This window comes from Apus apus, chromosome 4 (genome assembly GCF_020740795.1).
Source record: "Apus apus isolate bApuApu2 chromosome 4, bApuApu2.pri.cur, whole genome shotgun sequence".
NCBI classification, from domain to species: domain Eukaryota; kingdom Metazoa; phylum Chordata; class Aves; order Apodiformes; family Apodidae; genus Apus; species Apus apus.
The window spans coordinates 76,082,200-76,102,964 of record NC_067285.1 but is presented as its reverse complement, the minus strand read 5'-3'; the positions used below and the strand labels follow the sequence as shown (position 1 = coordinate 76,102,964).

General features: G+C 37.4%; 1 protein-coding gene across 3 annotated transcripts in view; it reads left to right on the top strand.

Moving 5' to 3' along the window:
- Positions 1 to 20,765, top strand: part of SH3RF1 (SH3 domain containing ring finger 1) — an 83,586-nt gene that overhangs the window by 50,732 nt on the left and 12,089 nt on the right. For all 3 annotated transcript variants that reach the window (XM_051616483.1, XM_051616484.1, XM_051616485.1), the window contains exons 5-9: positions 5,896 to 6,198; positions 7,099 to 7,209; positions 15,091 to 15,245; positions 17,614 to 17,784; positions 17,935 to 18,194. In XM_051616483.1, coding sequence (XP_051472443.1) covers positions 5,896 to 6,198; positions 7,099 to 7,209; positions 15,091 to 15,245; positions 17,614 to 17,784; positions 17,935 to 18,194 — 1,000 coding nt within the window. The remainder of the gene's footprint in view (positions 1 to 5,895; positions 6,199 to 7,098; positions 7,210 to 15,090; positions 15,246 to 17,613; positions 17,785 to 17,934; positions 18,195 to 20,765) is intronic.

The following is a 20,765-nucleotide window of genomic DNA, read 5'->3' as shown; positions in this document are numbered from 1 at the left end:
ATTTTCACATGACTGAAAAAACAGCAAAACCAAAAGGGGTTCAGCCTGCTTAGTGCCATTCTGGCTTCAATTTAAGAAGTTTTTAGAAGCCCGTTTAAGATGTTCTTGCCCCTGGCTATTTATTCCTAGCTCCTTGCTCCTTCAGTTCAAGCAGTAAATGTTTTTGTGGTGCTTTTTAAAACTAAATCACTTAACTTAGCCAAGTTAGAAAAAAGCCCTTTCCTAGGGTTGCCAGTTGGGCTAACTATTTTAGGTAACAACTCTGTTTCCATCTCTACAAAAGTTTGCAAAATGGAGATATACTCTTCAAAAAAAAAGATGTAAAAAATACACAAAATGTATTTCACTGTTGTTTTCAAACAAATTCTATCAGTTAAGAAAATGTGTCTTCAGTTAACCCTTTTAGAACAGGCACAGGCACTTGTGTACACACTCACAAATTCTCACTAAAATAATATGGGAAATCTAGAATGATAAATTATACCCAAAGAGGTAATTCAGATCAGATAGGTGTTTTTTTTTTTTTTTCACTGTATACTAAACCAAAACACATGCTGTTGTGAAGAGGAGTGAAACAGGCAGGAAACTATCAGTTTGAATTTTGCAATACCTGTTTTCTGAGATTATATGACTGTTGTTCTGGAAAATATGCAAATAGTTAATATAAAAAAGTATATCAAACCATTATTACATATATTATTATTTATGGTACCAAAGATGAGAAGTAATTAATATTTTTGAGGTACTTTTAAATCATATTTTTAGTTATATTTATCAATTCTGTAATCATTGCCTATTTTTGACATAATGACAGATGTATGTCTGCCCTGTGTACTTTAGTCCACATAATTTTTTTTTCTTAAAAAAAAAAAAGAATTAGTAGTTGCATTTACTGAAGATTTTCTGAACTCCGTAACTTTAAAGTAAGTGTAGCCTGAGATGTTTATTCTGTAGTAAAGGTCTGATAGTTGTGATGTTACAATGAAGTCACAGGATAAACTTTAGATATATTGAAGTCCATGAAAAACTAATTATATTTTAAGACATTATACCTGGATAAACATTTTATGATTCAATGATTGCTAGTCTTTTCTATTCTTTTATATCACTTTCGCTTACTATATTTGTGGTGGTAAAAACAGCTAAGATGGAAAATGTTTTGAGAGGAATTTTAATTGTGTTTCCATTAAAAGTATAGTTTGTTAACTGAGTCACAAAACGTGGCATCTTCATCTGTGACACGTAGCACTGTGGAATAGTTGTTTCTATCTGCAAATGAAAACTAAGTTGTGCAAAACATTGCAAAAAAATTAAATTATATTTTCTAAGAAGTGCTGAAACCAAACAAACCTTTTATTCTTACTAGAGTAAGACACGATTAACATGTATAAATTACTAGACTTTTGGCTGATGGAATTTCAGTGTCTTTGCAATAAAAGTAGGTCAGCCAGATTTTTTGCACATTGACAAAATAAAATGCAGTGAGTCTAGAAACTGTATGATTAAGTTAATAACACCTATGTTTATCTCTGTTCCAAAATGGAAGATAGAAATAGTATTCTAATTTTCCTATGTGGAGTATAGTATCATATATGTATTTCTTAAAAAGAGCTCATATTTGACATTTTTATGTGATTTAACACTTAGGAAACACACTCCAAATCTAAAAATTATTTGCATTTCAGCTAATATCAGTGGTCTGGGCTTCAACAAGGCCAAGGGCCGGGTCCTGCACTTGGGCCACAACAACCCCAGGCAATGCTACAGGCCTGGGGAAGTGTGGCTGGAAAGTGTCTGGCAGAAAAGGACCTGGGGGTTCTAATTGACAAGGGCCTGAATATGAGCCAGCAGTGTGCCCAGGTGGCCAAGAAAGCCAGTGGCATCCTGGCTTGTACTAGAAACAGTGTGACCAGCAGAAGTAGAGGGGTGATTGTCCCCCTGTACTGAGCACTGGTGAGGCCACACCTGGAGTATTGTGTCCAGATTTGGGCACCTCAATTCAAGAGAGATATCGAGGTGCTGGAGTGAGTACAGAGGAGGGCAACGAAGCTGGTGAAGGGCCTAGAGAATAAGTCTTGTGAAGAATGCTTGAAGGAGCTGGGAATGTTTAGTTTGAGGGAGAGGAGGCTGAGGGGAGACCTCATCAGTTTCTACAACTACCAGAAAGGACACTGTAGAGAGGCTGGTGCTGGTCTCTTCTCACAGGTAATTAGCAACAGAACAAGAGGGAAGCTTCAAGCTGCAACAGGGGAGGTTTAGACTGGACGTTAGGAAAAAATTTTTCACAGAAAGAGTGGTTAGACACTGGAATAGGCTGCCCAGGGAGGTGGTTGAGTCACCAACCCTGGATGTGTTTAAGGGTCATTTGGATGTGGTGTTGGTGGATATGGTTTAGGGGAGAACTTTGTAGAGTAGGGGTGATGGTTGGACTCGGTGATCCCAAGGGTCTTTTCCAACCTGAATAGTTCTGTGATTTTATGAGTTACTCAGCACTCATACAGAACAACTAATAAAATACAAACATTTAGAAGAAAAAAAGAAAAATCAGGGAAAAGCCCTCACTTTTCAATCAAAATGTCTGTAGAAAATGACAGCTTTTTTTTTCTCAATTTAACATGAACAGCTGGGAAACACTTTTGTATTAATCCACCTCCTCTAACTTTATTTTTTAAGAATATTTTAGAAGTATAGGAAAAAAATCCCCAAATGATCTAAAATGTTCACTGTAGTAGAATTTTAAGTGAAGTTCATTGTCATTTTATACAACTGTATCCATCAGTTAACATGACATTTTAATCAATGAGAACATTAGACTTTATGTACCTTGTGTATCAGGTTGGGTTTTTTATTAGCATCTCCTCCCGTACCAAACAGGAGTGTTTCAAAACACATTTATCTTTATTTTGTCCATATGTTTTTTTTAATTGGATTTTGTGCTGGATTTCTAGCATGGTCTTTTTAACATTGTACTTGCTAGGCTAAACTTACTCTGTTGCTGTTAGATGATGTGATCTGAGTTGAAATGCTTAGGAAAAAAAAACAAAAACCAGACTTTTTTTGTAACAATACTGACTCAGAAGAATAAGACGAAAAAATTATAGGAACTTTCTTCTGCTTTTTGACTGTTTGCCTGTCCAGACCTTAAACAGAAAATTTATGTTAAAAAAGAATGTATACTGTGCCTGAAAACAGATTCCACATACCTTAAAACTTCTGGAAATTTGAGTACAATGAATAGCAAAAATAATACAGTGAAAAATAGAAACAGTACTTCCACAGTAACTAATTTAATTCTTTCATTCTAATGTTCTTCAGAAAAGATTTTTTTCCTTCTTCATAATTGGTTTATTGAAGTAAAAGTATTCATATCTAGTGAGACATAGTAATACTAGTTAACTTGTTCAGAAGACTGGTGCTGTTGCTACTTCAGCTCATGAATGAATGCGAGTTCTGACATTATTATTTCCAGTAACTCTAAAATATAAATAAGATTTTCTGGAAGTAAAGGGTCTATGAAAAATGTAGGGATTTTTATCTGGGTTTTTTTCCTCCCCCCTCTCTTCCATAGCTCACATTCATTGCAAAAGTGTGGACTTCTGTCATACTTGCAAACAAAAAAGGCCTAAAATGAAATGAACGTTCAAGAAGTTTTGTAATACATATTTTTGTATTATAAAATCAAAGGGGACTGCTGTTATTTAGTATGACTTCTGGATAACACAGGCAGCATATATTGCTGAATTAATCCATGGCTGGACTGGAGCATAATGTTCTTTCTTGACTTAAATTTTGCCTCTGATGGGTAGTCCGCGTCAGCCCAACAGTAAGTGTGTTGCATTTGTAATGAAAGATTTGTCACTCTGTAATGACTAATTTGTAGATTAGGTCAGTATGTCATAGAATGCGTTAGATTGGAAGGGACCTCTAAAGATCGCCTAGTCCAACCCCGCTACAATAAGCAGCAAAATCTCATGCTAGACCAGATTGCTCAGAGCCCCATCAAGCCTGACCTTGAATGTCTCCAGGGATGGGGTCTCCACCACCTCTCTTGGCAACCTGTTCCAGTGAGCCACGACCCTTATATTAAAGAACTTTTTTCAAATATCCAACCTAAATCTAGCCTTCTCTAGCTTAAAACCATTACTCCTTGTCTTACTATTACATGCTCTTGTGAACAGGTCTTCCCCCAGCCTTCTTACAGGCCCCTTTCAGGTATTGGAAGGTCCCCCTGGAGTCTTCTCTTCTTCAGGCTGTACAGCCCCAGCTCCCTCAACCTGTCTTCATAAGAGAGGTGCTCCAGCCCTCTCATCATTTTTGTGGCCCTCCTCTGGACACACTTCCAACAGGTGTACTTCTTGTGCTGGGGGTTCCAGAGCTGGATGCAGTACTTGAGGTGAGGTCTCACCTGGGCAGAGTAGAGGGGCAGAACCACCTCTCTCGAACTGCTGGCCACATGACTTTTGATGCAGCCCAGGATGTGGTTGGCATTCTGGGCTGCAGTTGCACGTTGGTGGCTCATGTCCAGCTTTTCATCCACTAGTACCCCCAGGTCTTCTTCCACAGAGCTGCTCTCTAGCATGTCTTACCCCAGCCTGTATTCATATCTCTGGTTGCCCCAGCCCAGATGCAGGACCCTGCACTTGGCCTTTTTGAACCTCACAAGGTTCACCTGGGCCCACTTCTCCAGCTTGTCCAGGTCCCTCTGGATGGCATCCCCTCCCTGTGGCATATCAGCCACACCACCCAGCTTGGTGTCATCAGCAGACTTGCTGAAGGTGCTCTCAATGCCACTGTCAATATCATAAATGAAGACTAATATTAAACAACGCTGGTCGCAGTCCCCTGAAGGAGACCACTTGTCCGCGTTTTCCATCTGGACATTGAGCCACTGACCGCTACTACTGTGTGACCATCCAGCCAATTCCTTATCTACTGAACAGTCCACCCATCCAACCCATATCTTTTCAACTTAGAAGGATGTTGTGGGGGACCATCTCAAAGGCCTTTCAGAAGCCCAGATAGGTGACTTCTGGAGGTCTTCCCTTGTCCACTGATGCAGTCATTCCATTATAGACAGCCACTAGATTGGTCAGGCAGAATTTGTCCCTAGTAAAGCCATGCTGGCTCTCCTGAATCACATCCCTGTCTTCCATATGCCTTAGCATGTCTTCTAGGAGCATCCTTGAAGATCTGCCAGCTCTGCTCTGCTCCCTTGTCCCTGAGGGCCATTTCCCACAGGGTCTTACTTACTAACAACTTGAAGAGCTGGAAGCTTGCTTTCCTAAAATTCAGAGTCCTGATTATGCCACCCCTTAGGACAGTGAACTGCACTAGTGCACAATCACTGCAGCCCAGGCTGCTTTCAACTTTGGCATCCCTGATGAGTTCACTTTCATTTGTGACCATCAGGTCCAGTAAGCCATCCCCTTGGGTAGGGCTGCCAATTTCTTGAGTTAAGAAGTTGTCATCAAGGCGTTCCAGGAGTCTCCTGGATTGCCTACATCTTGCTGTGCTATTTTCCAACAGATGTTGGGGTGATTGAAATCCCCCAGCAGGATGAGAGCTTGTGAGAGTAATGTCTCCTGGAGCTGGAGTAAGAAGGCTTCATCGATGGGCTCCACTTGATCAGGCGGCCTGTTGGAGTCTACTAGTGTAGTAGACTCCAAACACAAGACTCCCTTTGTTGTCTTGATCCCTACTTCCTACCCGTAAGCTTTTGACCTGCTCATGGCTATTCTTTCGGGACAAGTCTTGTCCCGAAATAATATTCATAGTTTAAAGTTGCATGGTTTAAATTCTGTTATATTATTAATAAAAAGAAAATAGATTTTTTTTTTTAATATTCAGGTGATTTTTAAAATAAAAAAGATACTAATGTGTTACCATCTTTTGTAGTTTAACACAGCAGCCAAACAGCTGATAGAATTGGATAAGCCCTCAGGTTCTGCTCTTGACTCTGGTGAAGGTACCTCTGGGGCAGCCCACAACAATTCAACCCAAAAGCACACTGATACGAAGAAAAACACCAAAAAACGACACTCTTTTACCTCCCTCACTATGTCCAACAAGTCTTCACAGTCTTCTCAGAATCGCCACTCAATGGAAATCAGTCCTCCTGTCCTCATCAGCTCCAGCAACCCAACGGCAGCAGCCCGCATAAGTGAGCTGACTGGACTTTCCTGTAGTGCTCCTTCTCAGGTAATTTACGTGAAATAAAATATAAATAGTGTGTGCATATTTTTTTAATAATTACAAAGGTTTCTGATCTTGTCAGATTACTTACTTTTAATTGTTAATTTTATCTAATTAATATTAACTTACTCTTATTTTATCTTCCAACATGAGATCATTGAAGGAAAATGTATCAAGATTTCTTATATAATGGTAGCAAATATTTTTGGTCTTGTAAGCTAATTCTTTTCACAGTCTCATATGCCACAGAGATTTTTATTAAGCTGTGGAAACTAGAAACTGGAGTAATTTCATTTCTTGTGATTTTTTTAAAAATTGAATATAATATTGGATGTTAATAAAATACAGGCAACTAGGAGGTAAATTCAACTTGAAAATTAGATCAATTCCATAAAGGTGTCTTATTAATCTGATTGTAATAAGTAGAAGTTTTTGTCTGGCTTTAGTTATTTGTTAATCTTCTGTTTCATCAAAGCTTTTTGTTACAAGCAACAGTAGTTCCTGAGGAATTGTCTGTTTCACATAGCAGTTACATTTTGGGAGAAGATATAGTAATGGAGGCTAGGAAGTGTTAGTATCATTTTACGTGAGCTAGTAAATGTGTTTTATTTGCATGACTTTGGGATCTGACAAACTTTTATGGAAAAAAAGAAAACTGACATTGGTAAAAGTGTGTTTTACTTAAATTGCTAGTTCAATATATCTCCAAAGTTTCTGAAATGTCACAGGAAAAAAAAAAAAGTGGGCATTGTGATATCCATTACCGTTTGTCTAGTCTAAAGTTACAAATAGTAGAGTATCAGTGGTTTTGACCATGAAGCTTACAGCTGTGACAAAACCAGCTCTTATCAAACAACTCAGAACTGACCCTGCTGTTGTTTTTTGGTTTTTGGGGTTTTTTGGCAGGTTCATATTGGTACTACAGGCCTAATTGTGACTCCACCCCCTAGCAGCCCAGTCACAACAGGGCCTTCATTTACCTTCCCATCAGAGGTTACCTACCAAGCTGCTCTTGGGGTAAGTATAATTTAAGAAAACTCAACCTTCCCATTTATCTTTGGTCTGTACAGTCTTTTTTTCCCTTAAGTTCTGATACACTGATTGGAAATTATGGTTTTATGATAGTTGTCTGCGTGATAGACAATGGTATAAATTAAACTACAGAAAGAGCATTACTGACAGAATAATGTTTGCATCCTGGCTTGTATGTCGGTTTCTCCAGCTTTTCTCTGTCATTACTCTGTAGTAAGCACAAGAAGCACACTTTCTTCCAGAAGAGCATTTTTTTTCAGCATGAGTAGGAATGAGATTATTCTGGGGTGGGGGGAGAGGGAGAAGTGTGTTTTGGGAAACAAGCAAGATCTTATTAAAAACATGAACTTGGGACCACGGCTGCCAGATACTTCTGTCTTACTTAAATCAATATTGTCAAGATTCTCTCAAATAAGTTTCAAAACTCTGCTTTCTCCTAATTAAGTAAGAATATTTTACTTGTGTGTATGCTTGTGGCAGATGAAGAATGTACCTAGCATGTCTTAAGTTCAGTTTTTGGAGACTGGTACAAAAAACTGTTGCAAATGGCCATTTTTTAAGGAAGGAATACATTGTAGTGCTGTTTCCTTTGGATAAACAAAATAACATTGTCTTCAAAAAGTGCAGGATTTCTTTCCAAAACCAAGTGAAATTCTTATTTTGCTATGCTTGTGGTGGGGAAGCTCTGGAATGTCCTGTATCATACCGCACTTATCAGAGTCTGACCTTAACTGCAGTAAAGATTGTGGATACCTGTTTTCAGATATCTTCAAGGGAACTTAATAAGCCTTTGTTTTGATCCTAGGAATTCTTAAAATTTACTTCTTGTTTAAAGTCCAAAAATTATGCCTCTAACCTATGGGGGTGGGGGAGGTGCAAAAGGGGGAGCACAACTGAAAAATAAATCTCTACTTTGTTTTAAAAAAAACAAAACAACCTGAACAAAAAAACCCCAAGGCTTGATCTTGTTTAGGTGTCTAATTATCCTTACAGTTTTTTTAAAGCAAGTAAAACATGATAAATAGCCTTGCTGCTAAATTTGTCTTGTTCTGTTTTCACCTGGCACTTGGATAATTTTACACATTTGTCTGCAAAATCAAAGACAGTTTTCTGCTTCTATTTTCAACTTTTTGTTGTTTACATAAATGTTTTGTTGTGGCTCTGTCTCATTTTGCTTGTTGACAGCTTTCTGTGGGACTCTTGAAGTTAGTTTTCCAGTCCTTAAGATTATGATGCTGCTGTTTTCTGAATTATATCCAGTGCTTCTTTCTGGTGTAGTAAGCACATGGCAAGTATATTCTAGAATGGGGTGCAGTACTACATGGTCATTTTCAGTGAGGCAAATATTGATAGTATCACCCTTTTACTTTTATCCTGTTAGGCTGATGTTTGTATCTTGATAATTTGCATCCATTCATTTGGCCTGAGTGTAGCACAAAGATTATGTTCACCTAAATATCCACTTTGATCCCATAAATTTTCATTCTCAGTAATGATGTAATAATTGCTCTCATTGTAGTCAACATATTTCACGTTCTTTGTTCTTTGAACAGGTCAACTTATTGGCAGTTATACAGACCCTGTGTTTTTGCCCTTACGGAATAACGCAGGTTGCACTGTAGCAGTGCTTTATCCTTTTATTGTTAATGATTCCTTCAATCTGTGGATCATCTGTGCAGTACTACTGTTAAATGTATAGTAATGTCAAACCAATTAACAATCTTCTTCTATTTAGGTTCATATTTTAATGTCACAGAGTGCTTGAGGTTTGAAGGGACTGCTGGAGGTGATCTAGTCTAACCTCCCTGCTCAAGTAGGGCCACCTAGAGCCAGTTGCCCAGTATGGTGTCCCAGTAGCTTTTGAGTATCTCCAACGCTGGAGACTCTGCAACCCCTTTGCCCTCAACCACCTGTGCCAGTGCTCAGTCACTCTCACAGTGAAAAACTGTTTCCTGATATTCAGACTGAACCTCCTGTGTTCCGGTTTCTGTTTCATTGAGCATCACTGAAAAGAGCACAGCTCCTTCATCTTTGTACTTTCTCTTAAGGTTTTTAAATACATGGATGAGATCCTGCTGATCCTTCACTGAGCTGAACAGTCCCAGTTCTCACGGCCTTTCCTCTTAGGAGACATGCTCCAGTCCCTTAATTATCTTTGTGGTCCTTTGCTGGACTCTCCAGAATGTCCATGTCTCTGTTGTACTGGGGAGCCAAGAACTGAACACAGTACTCCAGGTTTGGCCTCATCGGAGTTGAGAATAGAGGAAGAATCACCTCGACCTGCTGGCAAGACTCCTCCTGATGAAGCCCAGGGTATCATTATCCTTCTTTGCCACAAGGGCACATTGTTGGTTTGTAATCAACTTGGTGTCCACCAGGAAGGACTCTCAGGTCCTTGCATATGAGGTGTATGGCTAATAGTAGAAACAATTAGCTGCTTAGATACTAATTATGTAATCTTTTATACTTCTTTTATCCTGTTCTTCAGATAAGGTGTATGAGTACTGAGCAAACAAAATTAGTGTTGATATCATTTCTGCTGTTAGGCAGAATACAAGTCTAGCTCACATATATGTTGCAAACATTGAGTAATTTGTGCCCCAAGATACTCACATTTTGAAGAGAATAATTTCAGAAGTCCTGTCAGAAGTTGCTTTTTTTTTTCCCCACCCCCCTCTCAGTAATAAAGACATTGTTATTAAGAATCAGTATTTCTTTCTTTCATGCCAACATGGAAAAATACTTTATTTTGGTTCTAGTGCAAAGTTATTAAGCCACCTTGGGTGCTCTAGTTGCATAACCTTGCTCAGAAGTGATCTCACCGTTGGTACCCACAGGAATTAAATTACACTGCTAAATGTAGCATGGAGTGAAACTCCTGCCATATGATCGCCCTGTATCCTGGAGTCCTACATTCCATTTGTGATAACCAAGTTCCTGGTTATGTTTCACATTAGGCATATAATTCTCACTGAGAATCTGAATTATTCTCTACCACCCTCTTTAAAAGTCAATAACCTTCTGTACAGAATGTTCTGTTTCTTCTTGACTTGTTTTCAGTATGACTAAAATACAGACTGGCAGCTCAGGCTACAGTCAGGTAATTCCTGTGTTGTTTTACTATAGGTGATATTAAATGATGATGCAGTTTAAAGTCACAGGCTGTGAAGTGTATCTTTTACGTCCACTTTAATTCTTTCTTCATAAACTCCTGCTGTAATCTAAAAAATGTTCAAAACGATTCTGACAGGTCAAGAGAGAAAGTCATTTTCTTGTCTCACTACATGTTTCCCTTCTGGAAATACCCTCCTTGACACTCTAAGCATTAATTTTAATACATCAAAAGTGGTTGGTTTGAGTCCTTCTGCTTTTGTGTTTTTTCCTTTTGTAAGTAATGAACTCCTACTTTTCTCTAAGCTTCCCCCTTTAGGTTTTTTCTTAATTTCTGAATATTAATCACATTACAAGGGAGTTGGATTGGAATAGAGAGAGTTTGTCTTTAGCAAGAAGATGGTTTAATTGGATCTTCTTCCTGTCAACTGTTTTCATGTTTATAACACTGTTTAAAGTAATTGTTTGCTCTTTGAGAGAAAGTTTTTTATACAACCTCCTTTATTTCATGCCAGACTCAGATGAAGGGAGAATGAGGAAATCAGAGAGGATGCGTGTGATTCCCCATTAGTGAAGAAAAGAAGGTTATATTCCGTCACAGTAATCTTGAATTTATGAATTTTTCGTACATATATCTGTCCTGAATGTAAAAGCAAAGAAAAGTTAGTGTCTTTTCTTATCTTCTATAAGAAAGATGAGGTTTTTTTATTGTTAAGAGGAGATACTTTGAGCTTGTCCTGTTTAGGTAGCAAGTTCCTTTAAGTTGAGATTTAATTCCTAGCCCAAAGGAGCCTGTGAGTCTTTTATCTGGGTACATGTATAGGATCACATTTTAGTTGGTTATGTTGTTATTTTGGGAAATATTATGGTGGTTCAAAAAATGCCAATTGTATTCATTTTATTTTGTCCATAATAACCTTTTCTAGATGCTGTTTGGTACCAAACTTGTATGAAGTAAGCAATTTACAAATTTGCTGTCAAAATTCCTGCAAATAAGACTTAGGAATGGAAGTGCTTTGTCAAGCGAGTACATGTGCTATCTGCTGCTTTATCACTTAAGCAAATTGTAATTTGCATTCAGAAAACATGTCATAATTATTTAAAAGTTTTATTTTACAGCAGCCATTCTTTAGCCTTGTTCTGTAGCTGGCAGCATAAATCTTATTTTGTGTTTTGGGGTTTGATTCTTTGAAATTGAAGAAGCTATGAACTTAGACAAACTCCTCACAGCTGAGGCTTTTGACTCTGATATTATCACTTACACTGTTCTTTGGGACTTCAAACCACAGCTTTGTCCTTAATGGGGGCATTAATTGGTCTGTTCTTCTTGGCCACTGGCATTTTTGAACCTTGTAGGTGCTTGGTATATTTGAAGTTCTTTATTAAATGTAAACAGCAGATGTCAAGTTCAGTAGTTGTTGGGTGAAAATATTCACATACAATTATGCAAGGCTCATTTATTTGGGAGGAAATTCTTGGATGTAGTTTATAAAGTAGTTATCTAATGGAGAAGATATAGTTGCCAAAGATTGTGCTGAAAAAACTCTTAAAGGAAGTATGTGATTTGAACCATGATACAGGAAATACAGAGACAAAATACCACAGCAAAGTTAATTACTTTCAAAAGCAGCAGAAGAAAAACAGAACGTAGCAACAAAAGGTGACTTACCTTCCTTTCATTCTGCCTTTACAGTCTCTTAAGTTAAAAGTATTTTGCACTGTGAAAAACCTAGATATTCATATTGCTTCTGTGGCAGATTGAATATATTGACTTTGAAATTGTCTTGGCATGTGCATTTAAGTAGCAGAAATAGGTGGTCTATATTTGAGTCATTTACGTACACTTAAGGGCTGAGGATTTCCAGCATTTAAAAATCCCTTTTTTTTCTGGTCCTGTTCTCTTGGCTACACTCAAAACAATTTGGCCCTTTATGTTAAAGTATATAAGGTAGTCTGAATTATTATTACAGAGGCTTAAGCTGTGAGGATTATAGTATATTGATGACATTTAGTTCTCTTTCACATAGTTCCAGCTGATTCAATAGTATCAGTAAGTCAGTATCAGTCAATAAGAACTGTCGGAGTTTTAACCAACAAAATCTCAAATAGACTTTTGTTGGAATGACGAGGCAGCTGAAAGAAATGATGAGTTTTTCTGAATGAGGGGCCTGTTCTTGGTAACATATATTTACAGTTCTAGGAATTTTGTTAAACATGAGCCTTGATTTGCAAGTCAGTTGGTGAATATTTTTTTCCACCGATGTGCCTTTGGTCATTCTTCATGTGAGCTGATTATTGATCTTCAGTTGACTGATACAGGAATACAGCCTAATTGTATTTAAACTTAGTAACGTATATGAGCATGAGTATAGGTAGTATTCGAAGTTGCCAGTTTATATGCTTGAAAGTACACTTGTTGTGTGAAAAGTAGTTGCAGAAACTTTTGATTTTTCCCCTCAATTGCCTAAAATAAATATACTCTTAATTATTTTGGTAAGCATATTTTGTTAAGTCACATGGGGTTTGCATGTGTGTTTTCACATAATGTTGAATGTGGAAACTGTCAAAACTAGCTTGAGCTTAATTATGTTTCTCGGTAGCTGGAAGAATGCCAGAAAACTTTCTGAAAACTTGGCTAAAGCATTTTGATCTATTTGATCAAGGTGTAGCAGTGCAGACTAAGGAGCTTGTCCTCTTTATTGAGATTTCTAAATACTTGCCAAGTCCTTAGGAGTTTAATTGGGCTGTGGCTCACTGCAGGTTTAATTATCATAGTAATAGACACGTGTTGGGGAGCAGAACCTGAATAAAACAGAATAAAACAGAGTTAGGAAGGTGCCTTTACTGCAGCTAAAAAATTCATTGTATATGGTGTGTTCAAATGAATAAAATACAATGCCTGTAGAGATGCAGGAAGCGTAGAATCATTATAACCTTGTATGAATAGGTCTCATTTTAAAGATTTCCAGCTAATCATCTGCTAATGTGGATTTACAGGCTGTACCATGTAAAATGGAATTTAGATGCCAAAAAAAAGATTTTAATTTCTGTTCTGTAGACAGGTTGCCTAAAAGTGAGTTGCTCATGTTCCACTTGGATTCAGCTAAAACAGTTGTTAAAGCTGACTGGGATGGGGAAATAACTTCTGCTGTAAAGAAAATGAAAGATAAATGTTGATATTTTAGTATGAATTATCAAGATATTTTAAGAAGATTGTTGAAGAGATGGGGATCTAGAAGGTGAAGCAAATGCAACTGCTGTTCTTGTAAATAACTGTTAGTATCAAAGCTGGCATTTATGTTTCTCCAGCAGGTAATACCTGCTTTGTGTTGGATACAGGAGGCCTACTTCATCCTAAGAAATTGTTTATGTACCATCAGGAAAAAAGCTTTAAATAAAAATATTTCACAATATACCATGCAGTTAATATCATAACTAAGCATACGGATTTTAACTGAAAAACTATTAAGATAGAAGTAGTTTTCCCTAGATTTGAAAGCTTTTAATCATGCAGTTCTTTACTGTGTCTTGACAGTGTAAGACTAGTTCAGAGAGCTGTCTTTTTATTAACACTTGGGAAATGCAGTGAGGTAATAATCACACAATACAGAAGGAAAACTCACTTTCTTTAAAGGTTTTTGTTTAGAAACACAACAAAAGCCCTTTAGAATTAGGCTGTTTGAGGGGAATTAAAATTACTTTCAATTATATATTTTCCAAACTGATAATGTAAGGCTGTGCATTTATATGCTGATGTACTGGGAGAGCCAGGTAGTACTTCAGGGCAGTTTGTTTATTTATATTCTTGTTACATGGGTTTTAAACCTGAATTGGCATGGTTTAGAGTTTTGTTTCAGTATTGAAATATTGCATTAAGTTGGAGGTCATGTTTGAAATTAATTCAGCCTTACGTTTTCAAATATTATTGGTTTATTATGACTCTTTTTGTGTGCGTTGTAACACAAATAATTATTTTTGGAAGGGGGAAAGGAAAAATTCTCCTTTTGTGAGAGACTTTTCCCAGGAGTGTCAGTACACAAGGTCCTAAAGAACTGAGGCTTTACAGAGCAGAAAGTAACAATTGCTCCATTGATTCTCAAAAGGCACAGAAGTCTGTAGGCAGGACCCCCTTTAGGATTTGCCTGTAAATGAGCTGTGCCTTTTTACTGGGGTGTGTATTTAAAGATTACCAATCTTGATAATACCAAATTTCAAAAGCTAACTCTTTAAACTAGAAGAACAGGAGAAAGTGGTAACAATAGCTCAGTGACTATGGTCTCAAATTGTGCTCGCTTTTGTAACTCATACATCAAAAGAAAATTTCCCCCAGAAGGGGTGGGTTTGGGTACACTGCTACTGAATTGTATATTATGTTTCAGCTTCAGGTTACAAAAACAATCATGTTGTGAAGTACAGTCAGCAGTAGGATGCAAAGTCTACCTCCTGGAATGCCTCTGAATTTTTGTTGAGTCCTATCCTAAAGATGTTATAATTAGAAACAATGCTTTTGTTTTTTTCCTGTGCTGAGAGAAATTGCTTGTACTTTGCTTAATTAGCTGCTAAGACTTCAAGATTTTAAACTGGAAAAAGAAAAATACCTATCTTTCCATTTATATTGTATCTGTAGGTAAAGGAATACTGAACTTCACTGTTTTTTTTCTCATTTCCTTATTTCCTGCATACTTTTTTGCAGCTGATCCAACTCATCAAACAAAATTGATCACCTTTTGCTTTTTTTTATTCTCGTAAAATCAGAATATGAATCCCCCACTTCCACCACCACCTCTCTTGTCTGCTGCAATCGTTGCATCAGCATCTTCTGGACCTCAGTCTGCAGGTGTAATACAAAGGCCTACATCAGGATCGACTGAGCAAATGGCACATTTACGACCACAAACTCGTCCAAGTGTGTAAGTAAAACTGAAACTTTTCACTGGTCAGAAAAATGGAACGAGATCAATGACTTCACATGTACTTATGTCGTGCCAGCTGGTTACAATTCCCAGAAAGACAAGCATACAACTTGGAAAAAAAGCAACAAAACATACATAAAGGTGATATCCCCAAACAGCAGTCATACTAAGGATTATTTGTGTCTCAGGTAAACATAATCAACTGTTGCTGTGTATAGAGAGGACTCACTTAAAAAATGTGAACTATTTATCATGCAGAAGATGAATGAATCCTTGAATTAGTAGTGAAGAATGTATAACTTGCAAGTGGCAAACTCTGTAGTGGATTTATTCTGTGTTTTCTATTATGTATTAAATGAAAATATTATTCTCATATGGAATAACTTATGCCAAAACACAGAAAGTGCTATGTTTCATTTAGTCTGGTATATTAACATGTCATCGTCAGACTGCTTGTGTAAGTTGTGATTGAAATTTGACTGAAGATTCTACAGTTCAGCTAATCAGTGGGTGGCAATTTGGAATGAAGGCAGAAAGTTGCTGGTTAGCATTATGTCTTCATACGTACAAGCAAATGTGTGTTATCCTTCTGGGTGAAAATATTTTCTATATTAACGTGCTGCTGACAAAATCCTTTTTCAAAACTTCTGTGTGTGCAGCTTGGAGAATAAGGACGATAAAAGAAAAAAATCAGGAGTGACTGAACTGTCTAATAATAGGATACATTTGAATAATACAAGGATGACTTCTGTTCTGTGTCTTTATTTTTGTCTTCCCACCAGATTTCCTCCCACTCCAAAAGAGCACCCTTCTTGTATAGCAGGTGCATCTGGATTTGGGCTGTTTCTTTGGTGTCAAGCATTTTAACACTGCTTCTTATGGATTATTGTGCTTAGTACAGTTAAGCAAGTTCCCACCTAATTTATTCCCATACTTAATCTTCAAAGGGTTGCTCTATATGAGGATACTAATGAAATTTGGAATGATTTAACTAAAAGGGAAGTTAATTAACACCAATTAAAGCACATCAGTTACTTTCCCATAGAGCTTCAGTATGTGGCTTTGTAGATAACCCTAAATCATGTACCAGTGAAGCCTTTTGTTGCCAGTGTGTCATATATTGCCTTTAAAGCATGTTTTAGACTTGCTTTACCAGGTTCCTATATTGCCTTTAAAGCATTTTTGCAGTTAATGCAGCTTCCTGCTTGGACAGCAAGGAACAAAATGCAAAAAGAAGCAGCATACAGTTAATGGTATCATTACTGTGCCCAAGAGACCATTTTGATGAAAGAATGTTTTGAAAAGCAACTTTTTTCCCTTGGGACTCCCAGGGGAGTGGGAAAGACTAGCATTGCAAGTAATTGTGGATCCTTCTTGAAAAAAGGGGATATTCTACCCATCTACCCTAATTGGCTGCCTCTTGAGAAAAGTATATTCTTCTTGAGAAAATACGATCTATTAGAATGCTATTTCCCATAGGTCTGGGTCCATAATTAAACAAACATTTTTATATAAATGGTAGAACTGTTTTCTTGTGTTCAGACTGTGGTGGAACACTGTGGTGGTTAGAACAGTATCACTTCTTAATGTGATAATAGGAAGCTGCGCAATCTTATTTGAAGTCTTCCCTAGGAATATCCCAGCATGCAACTGCAGGAGTTTCAGGGTTTGCTTTGTTTTGTTTTTTTCCCAAGATTCTTTCTAAAAAGAGAAAATGAAAAATGTTTCTGAACTCTAACTGTCATTTCAGATGCACTGTATTATGCATTAATGTTGCTTAGAAGGAAAAAAAAGGAAGAAATAATAATTACAAATAAATAACTGCTTAGCTACCTTATCCATAGACTTCAAGTTCTGATAACGTCTTTTTTTAGCACTGCAGTTGCACAGGGAGATTCCAGTTTTGCAATGTGAAAAGTAGTTCTGATACTGATCTTTCACTCCCAACTAACATAACTTCTCCGTGCTCCCCACCCCACAAAAAAAAAAAAAGTTGTTGGCATATCACAGAGTCTCAGCAATACTAGAAACAGGAGTAGGGAGACAGAATTGGGACATGCTGGGATATGTAGTTAGTAAACACCTGGTTGATTAAGTTCACTAACTTAATTAAGAAAATGGACAGTCTTAATGGACGTATTGTACATTGAAGTGTAGTTAGGAGGATATTTCTAATGGTCATTGTTTCCTTTAATATTGCCACAACTTCTCTTTTTAATATTGTAACAGTATAATGTATTGACTAACACGTAACCCTTTCTGCGTTACCTTCTTGTCTCTCAGTGAGCTTCCTCTGCTAGAAAACACAAGTGATGTTTTCAATTGTTTTAGGTTTATCAATTGCATCTACTTTCCTGTCTTTTAGGTATATTGCTATATACCCTTACACTCCTCGAAAAGATGATGAACTGGAACTGCGGAAGGGAGAAATGTTCTTAGTGTTTGAACGCTGCCAAGATGGCTGGTTCAAGGGAACTTCCATGCATACAAGCAAGATTGGTGTTTTTCCTGGAAATTACGTGGCTCCAGTTACAAGGCACGTGTCTAAATAATTTATCCAGTTTCAAGTCCAGAATGAGTCTATTCTTGTATTCAGTGCTGCAGTTGGATAACAGAAGAGGTGTGGATTTTAGTAACTCACTCGTTTTTCAGTTGTGTTTTAGTGTTTTGCTTTTAATTTTGGCAGGGCAGTGACAAGTGCATCACAAACAAAAGTTCCCATGTCTACTGCTGGCCAAACAGGACGAGTGGTAACAGTGGTCAGCCCTTCCACTGCTAGTGGAACATCTCAGAAGCTCCAGGGGAATGGGGTGGCAGTGAACTCCAGCACAGTACCCACAGCTGTGGTTTCTGCAGCGCATATCCAGACTAGTCCACAAACCAAGGTCCTCATGCATGTGACAGGACAAATGACAGTCAACCAAGCTCGCAATGCAGCTAGAACAGGTAAAAAAAAAAAAAAAAAAAAAAAAGCTTTTAATATTCTTATTAATAAAATAAACTGTAGGGTCTGTCTGGACAAGTGGTTGGAATCAAGGTATGTGTAAATATATGTTGAGGTTTTTTAAGGCATTCTTAATATAGCTTTTTAGAGTTGGATGCTTTCTTAAATGACAATATATCTCTCTGAATTGCTGAATCTTTTACAACTCTCCTCTAAGCAAATGTGTGTACCTACATATTCCTACTGTTGGGAATTCATATGCAAGTACTTCAGGTGGATTTTTATTTTTTTTCTTCCCAGCAGTATCTGGGATTGGGAGTATGCTTTGAGCTTCCCCACTCATAAGTAATTCATATAGTATAAAAGTGGTAAGAACAGCTGAGTCATAGCTTATTTTTTTGTGTTAACTGCATAACAGCTAAAGATTGCTCTAATTTAGCATTCACTTTTAAATTTTCTCCTAACGTGTTTGAAGACCTTTAGCATTCATTGCTTCTTTTTCAGGGCTCTCGCTCAGTGTAGCTCCTTAGGCATTCCAGTTTGTTCTCTAAATTTGACTACAACTTCTTTCAGCTTTGACTCTGAAACACTAAGGCTATATTGGCTTCAAGATCCATACCATCTGTGTCATTAAATTCTGTATTTCTGACAGGTATAACTCTGCCTTTACTGTCTGGGGCAGGCCACATCATAGTGAAACATGCCTTCTTGTTATTTAAACTCAGATCCAAAAACATTCATAGTAGTGTTTTCAAGAGTTTTTGTTTACCAAATTCATACACTCCTCTGTGGATTTGCCAGGATAGGAAAATGCCACAACTGGAGCCTAATCTGTTCCAGTTGCTCCTAGGGCCTAAAAAGAAAAGCAAAACAAAACCAAACAAAAAATCCATTTTGAACTATCCCAGTGTTACCTCTTTCAATCTTGAATTTTGGGCCTAAGATCACAGAATCACACAGAATAACAGAATCTTAGGGGTTGGAAGGGACCTCGAAAGTCTAACCCCCCTGCTAGAGCAGGATCACCTAGAGTACAAGATCTCTCTTGGCTGAGAGAGTTAAGCCCAAAAGATTTTTTTAATCATGAGATCCTTAGTGGCAAAGCAGAAGAGAAAGCAAAAGATGCAAATTTTAATATCTGTTAGCCCCTGAAGAATTATTGTTTCTTATGGTCTCAAGATCCATGAATTAGCCCACCCCCTCTTTAGAGTCATGAATCTCCTAAAACACCCTATGCATTTTCAGATGTCAGTACCAGGTTTGCTTTTGGAGGTAGGACATGTACATATGTCTTTAGATATTTTATTTTCTTAATTGGCTCCATCTTTCTCCAGTCTGACCTTAGATGCGATAGTCCTTTGTAACAACTTTATTCTTTACCTTTAAATAAAAATAACCAGGTGCTATTGGCAGCTGGTGAGAGAAACTAAGCAAAGCATCTGTACTTTCCTGCCTCTCAGAAATGGGAGGATTCTACTCTAAGCCCTTCTATTGAGCTGCTGGAAAGCTTGCAAAAGACTGCACAAAAGAGAAAACTCCTGTGAGCTCCAGAGGCCTCTGTCCATGCATTTCTGCACTGCTGTCAAGAAGAATAAGCTCTTACAGTTCCATTCAGCTGGAAAACATGACAACATACTTCCCATCAACATTTCAGGTCCAAAATGTGAAAATCAAAGGGGCTGCAGTCTCTTTACAGTGAACCTAACAGTGGATTGTGCTGTAAAGGTGTACTGTTCAGTCTCAACTACAGATCTGACCCTTATAAGGGCCTGAGAACTGAAGCAATAATAGCTGCTTTATGTTCAAATGTTATAGAGAACTTTGTAGTCAGCATCTGAAATGTGATCATCTTGAGATTTCCCTAGCACCTTTGCTGAGTGTTACACTCCTGATTAGACTTCACAGATCAATGCTGCATTTTGCAGGGCAATTCTTCAATTTTCAGTTTAGCTCAAGGCTTTGAGGTCCCTTGTTCAAATGATCTTAGTGAGACATTGCTTGGGATCACCCTCACTGAGTATGCATTCTTTGAAGAGAAGTGGGAAGAAAATATATATTCTACTTATTTCATTAATGGATTAACTGAATGAAAATAGGCTGATTTGAAGCATTTTTCTTACGGATTCCATCTGGGATAAGGAAAGAAATCCAGAAACTATCCCATGCTTGTACTCCATTGATTGCATTAAGTATAGGCATATGTTGAAGAATAGCAGCTACTTATATGTAAACTGCCTTTGTCTCACGAACAAAAAGCAGCATTAACAATCTTGCTACACTATCCTTGTCTTCCTTTTTGAAATGTTCGTGGTACTCAGAGTTAGGAAGGGTTTGCTACAGGGGGAGATTTTACTTATAAAAAAACAGACATAGCATTTAGTGGTGCTTTCTTTTTTTAAAAAAAAAAAAAAGAATTTGTGTTTCTTATCATATTTTAATTGGGTACAATACTGTAGGATTGTATCAAATTTGTGAACTTTGTCAGTCTTTTTAAATATACTGTTGATGCAATCTAACCAAATAATCAGGGGAATTTTTAGAGAGCAGAATAAAGACAGCAAGTGCTGGAGACT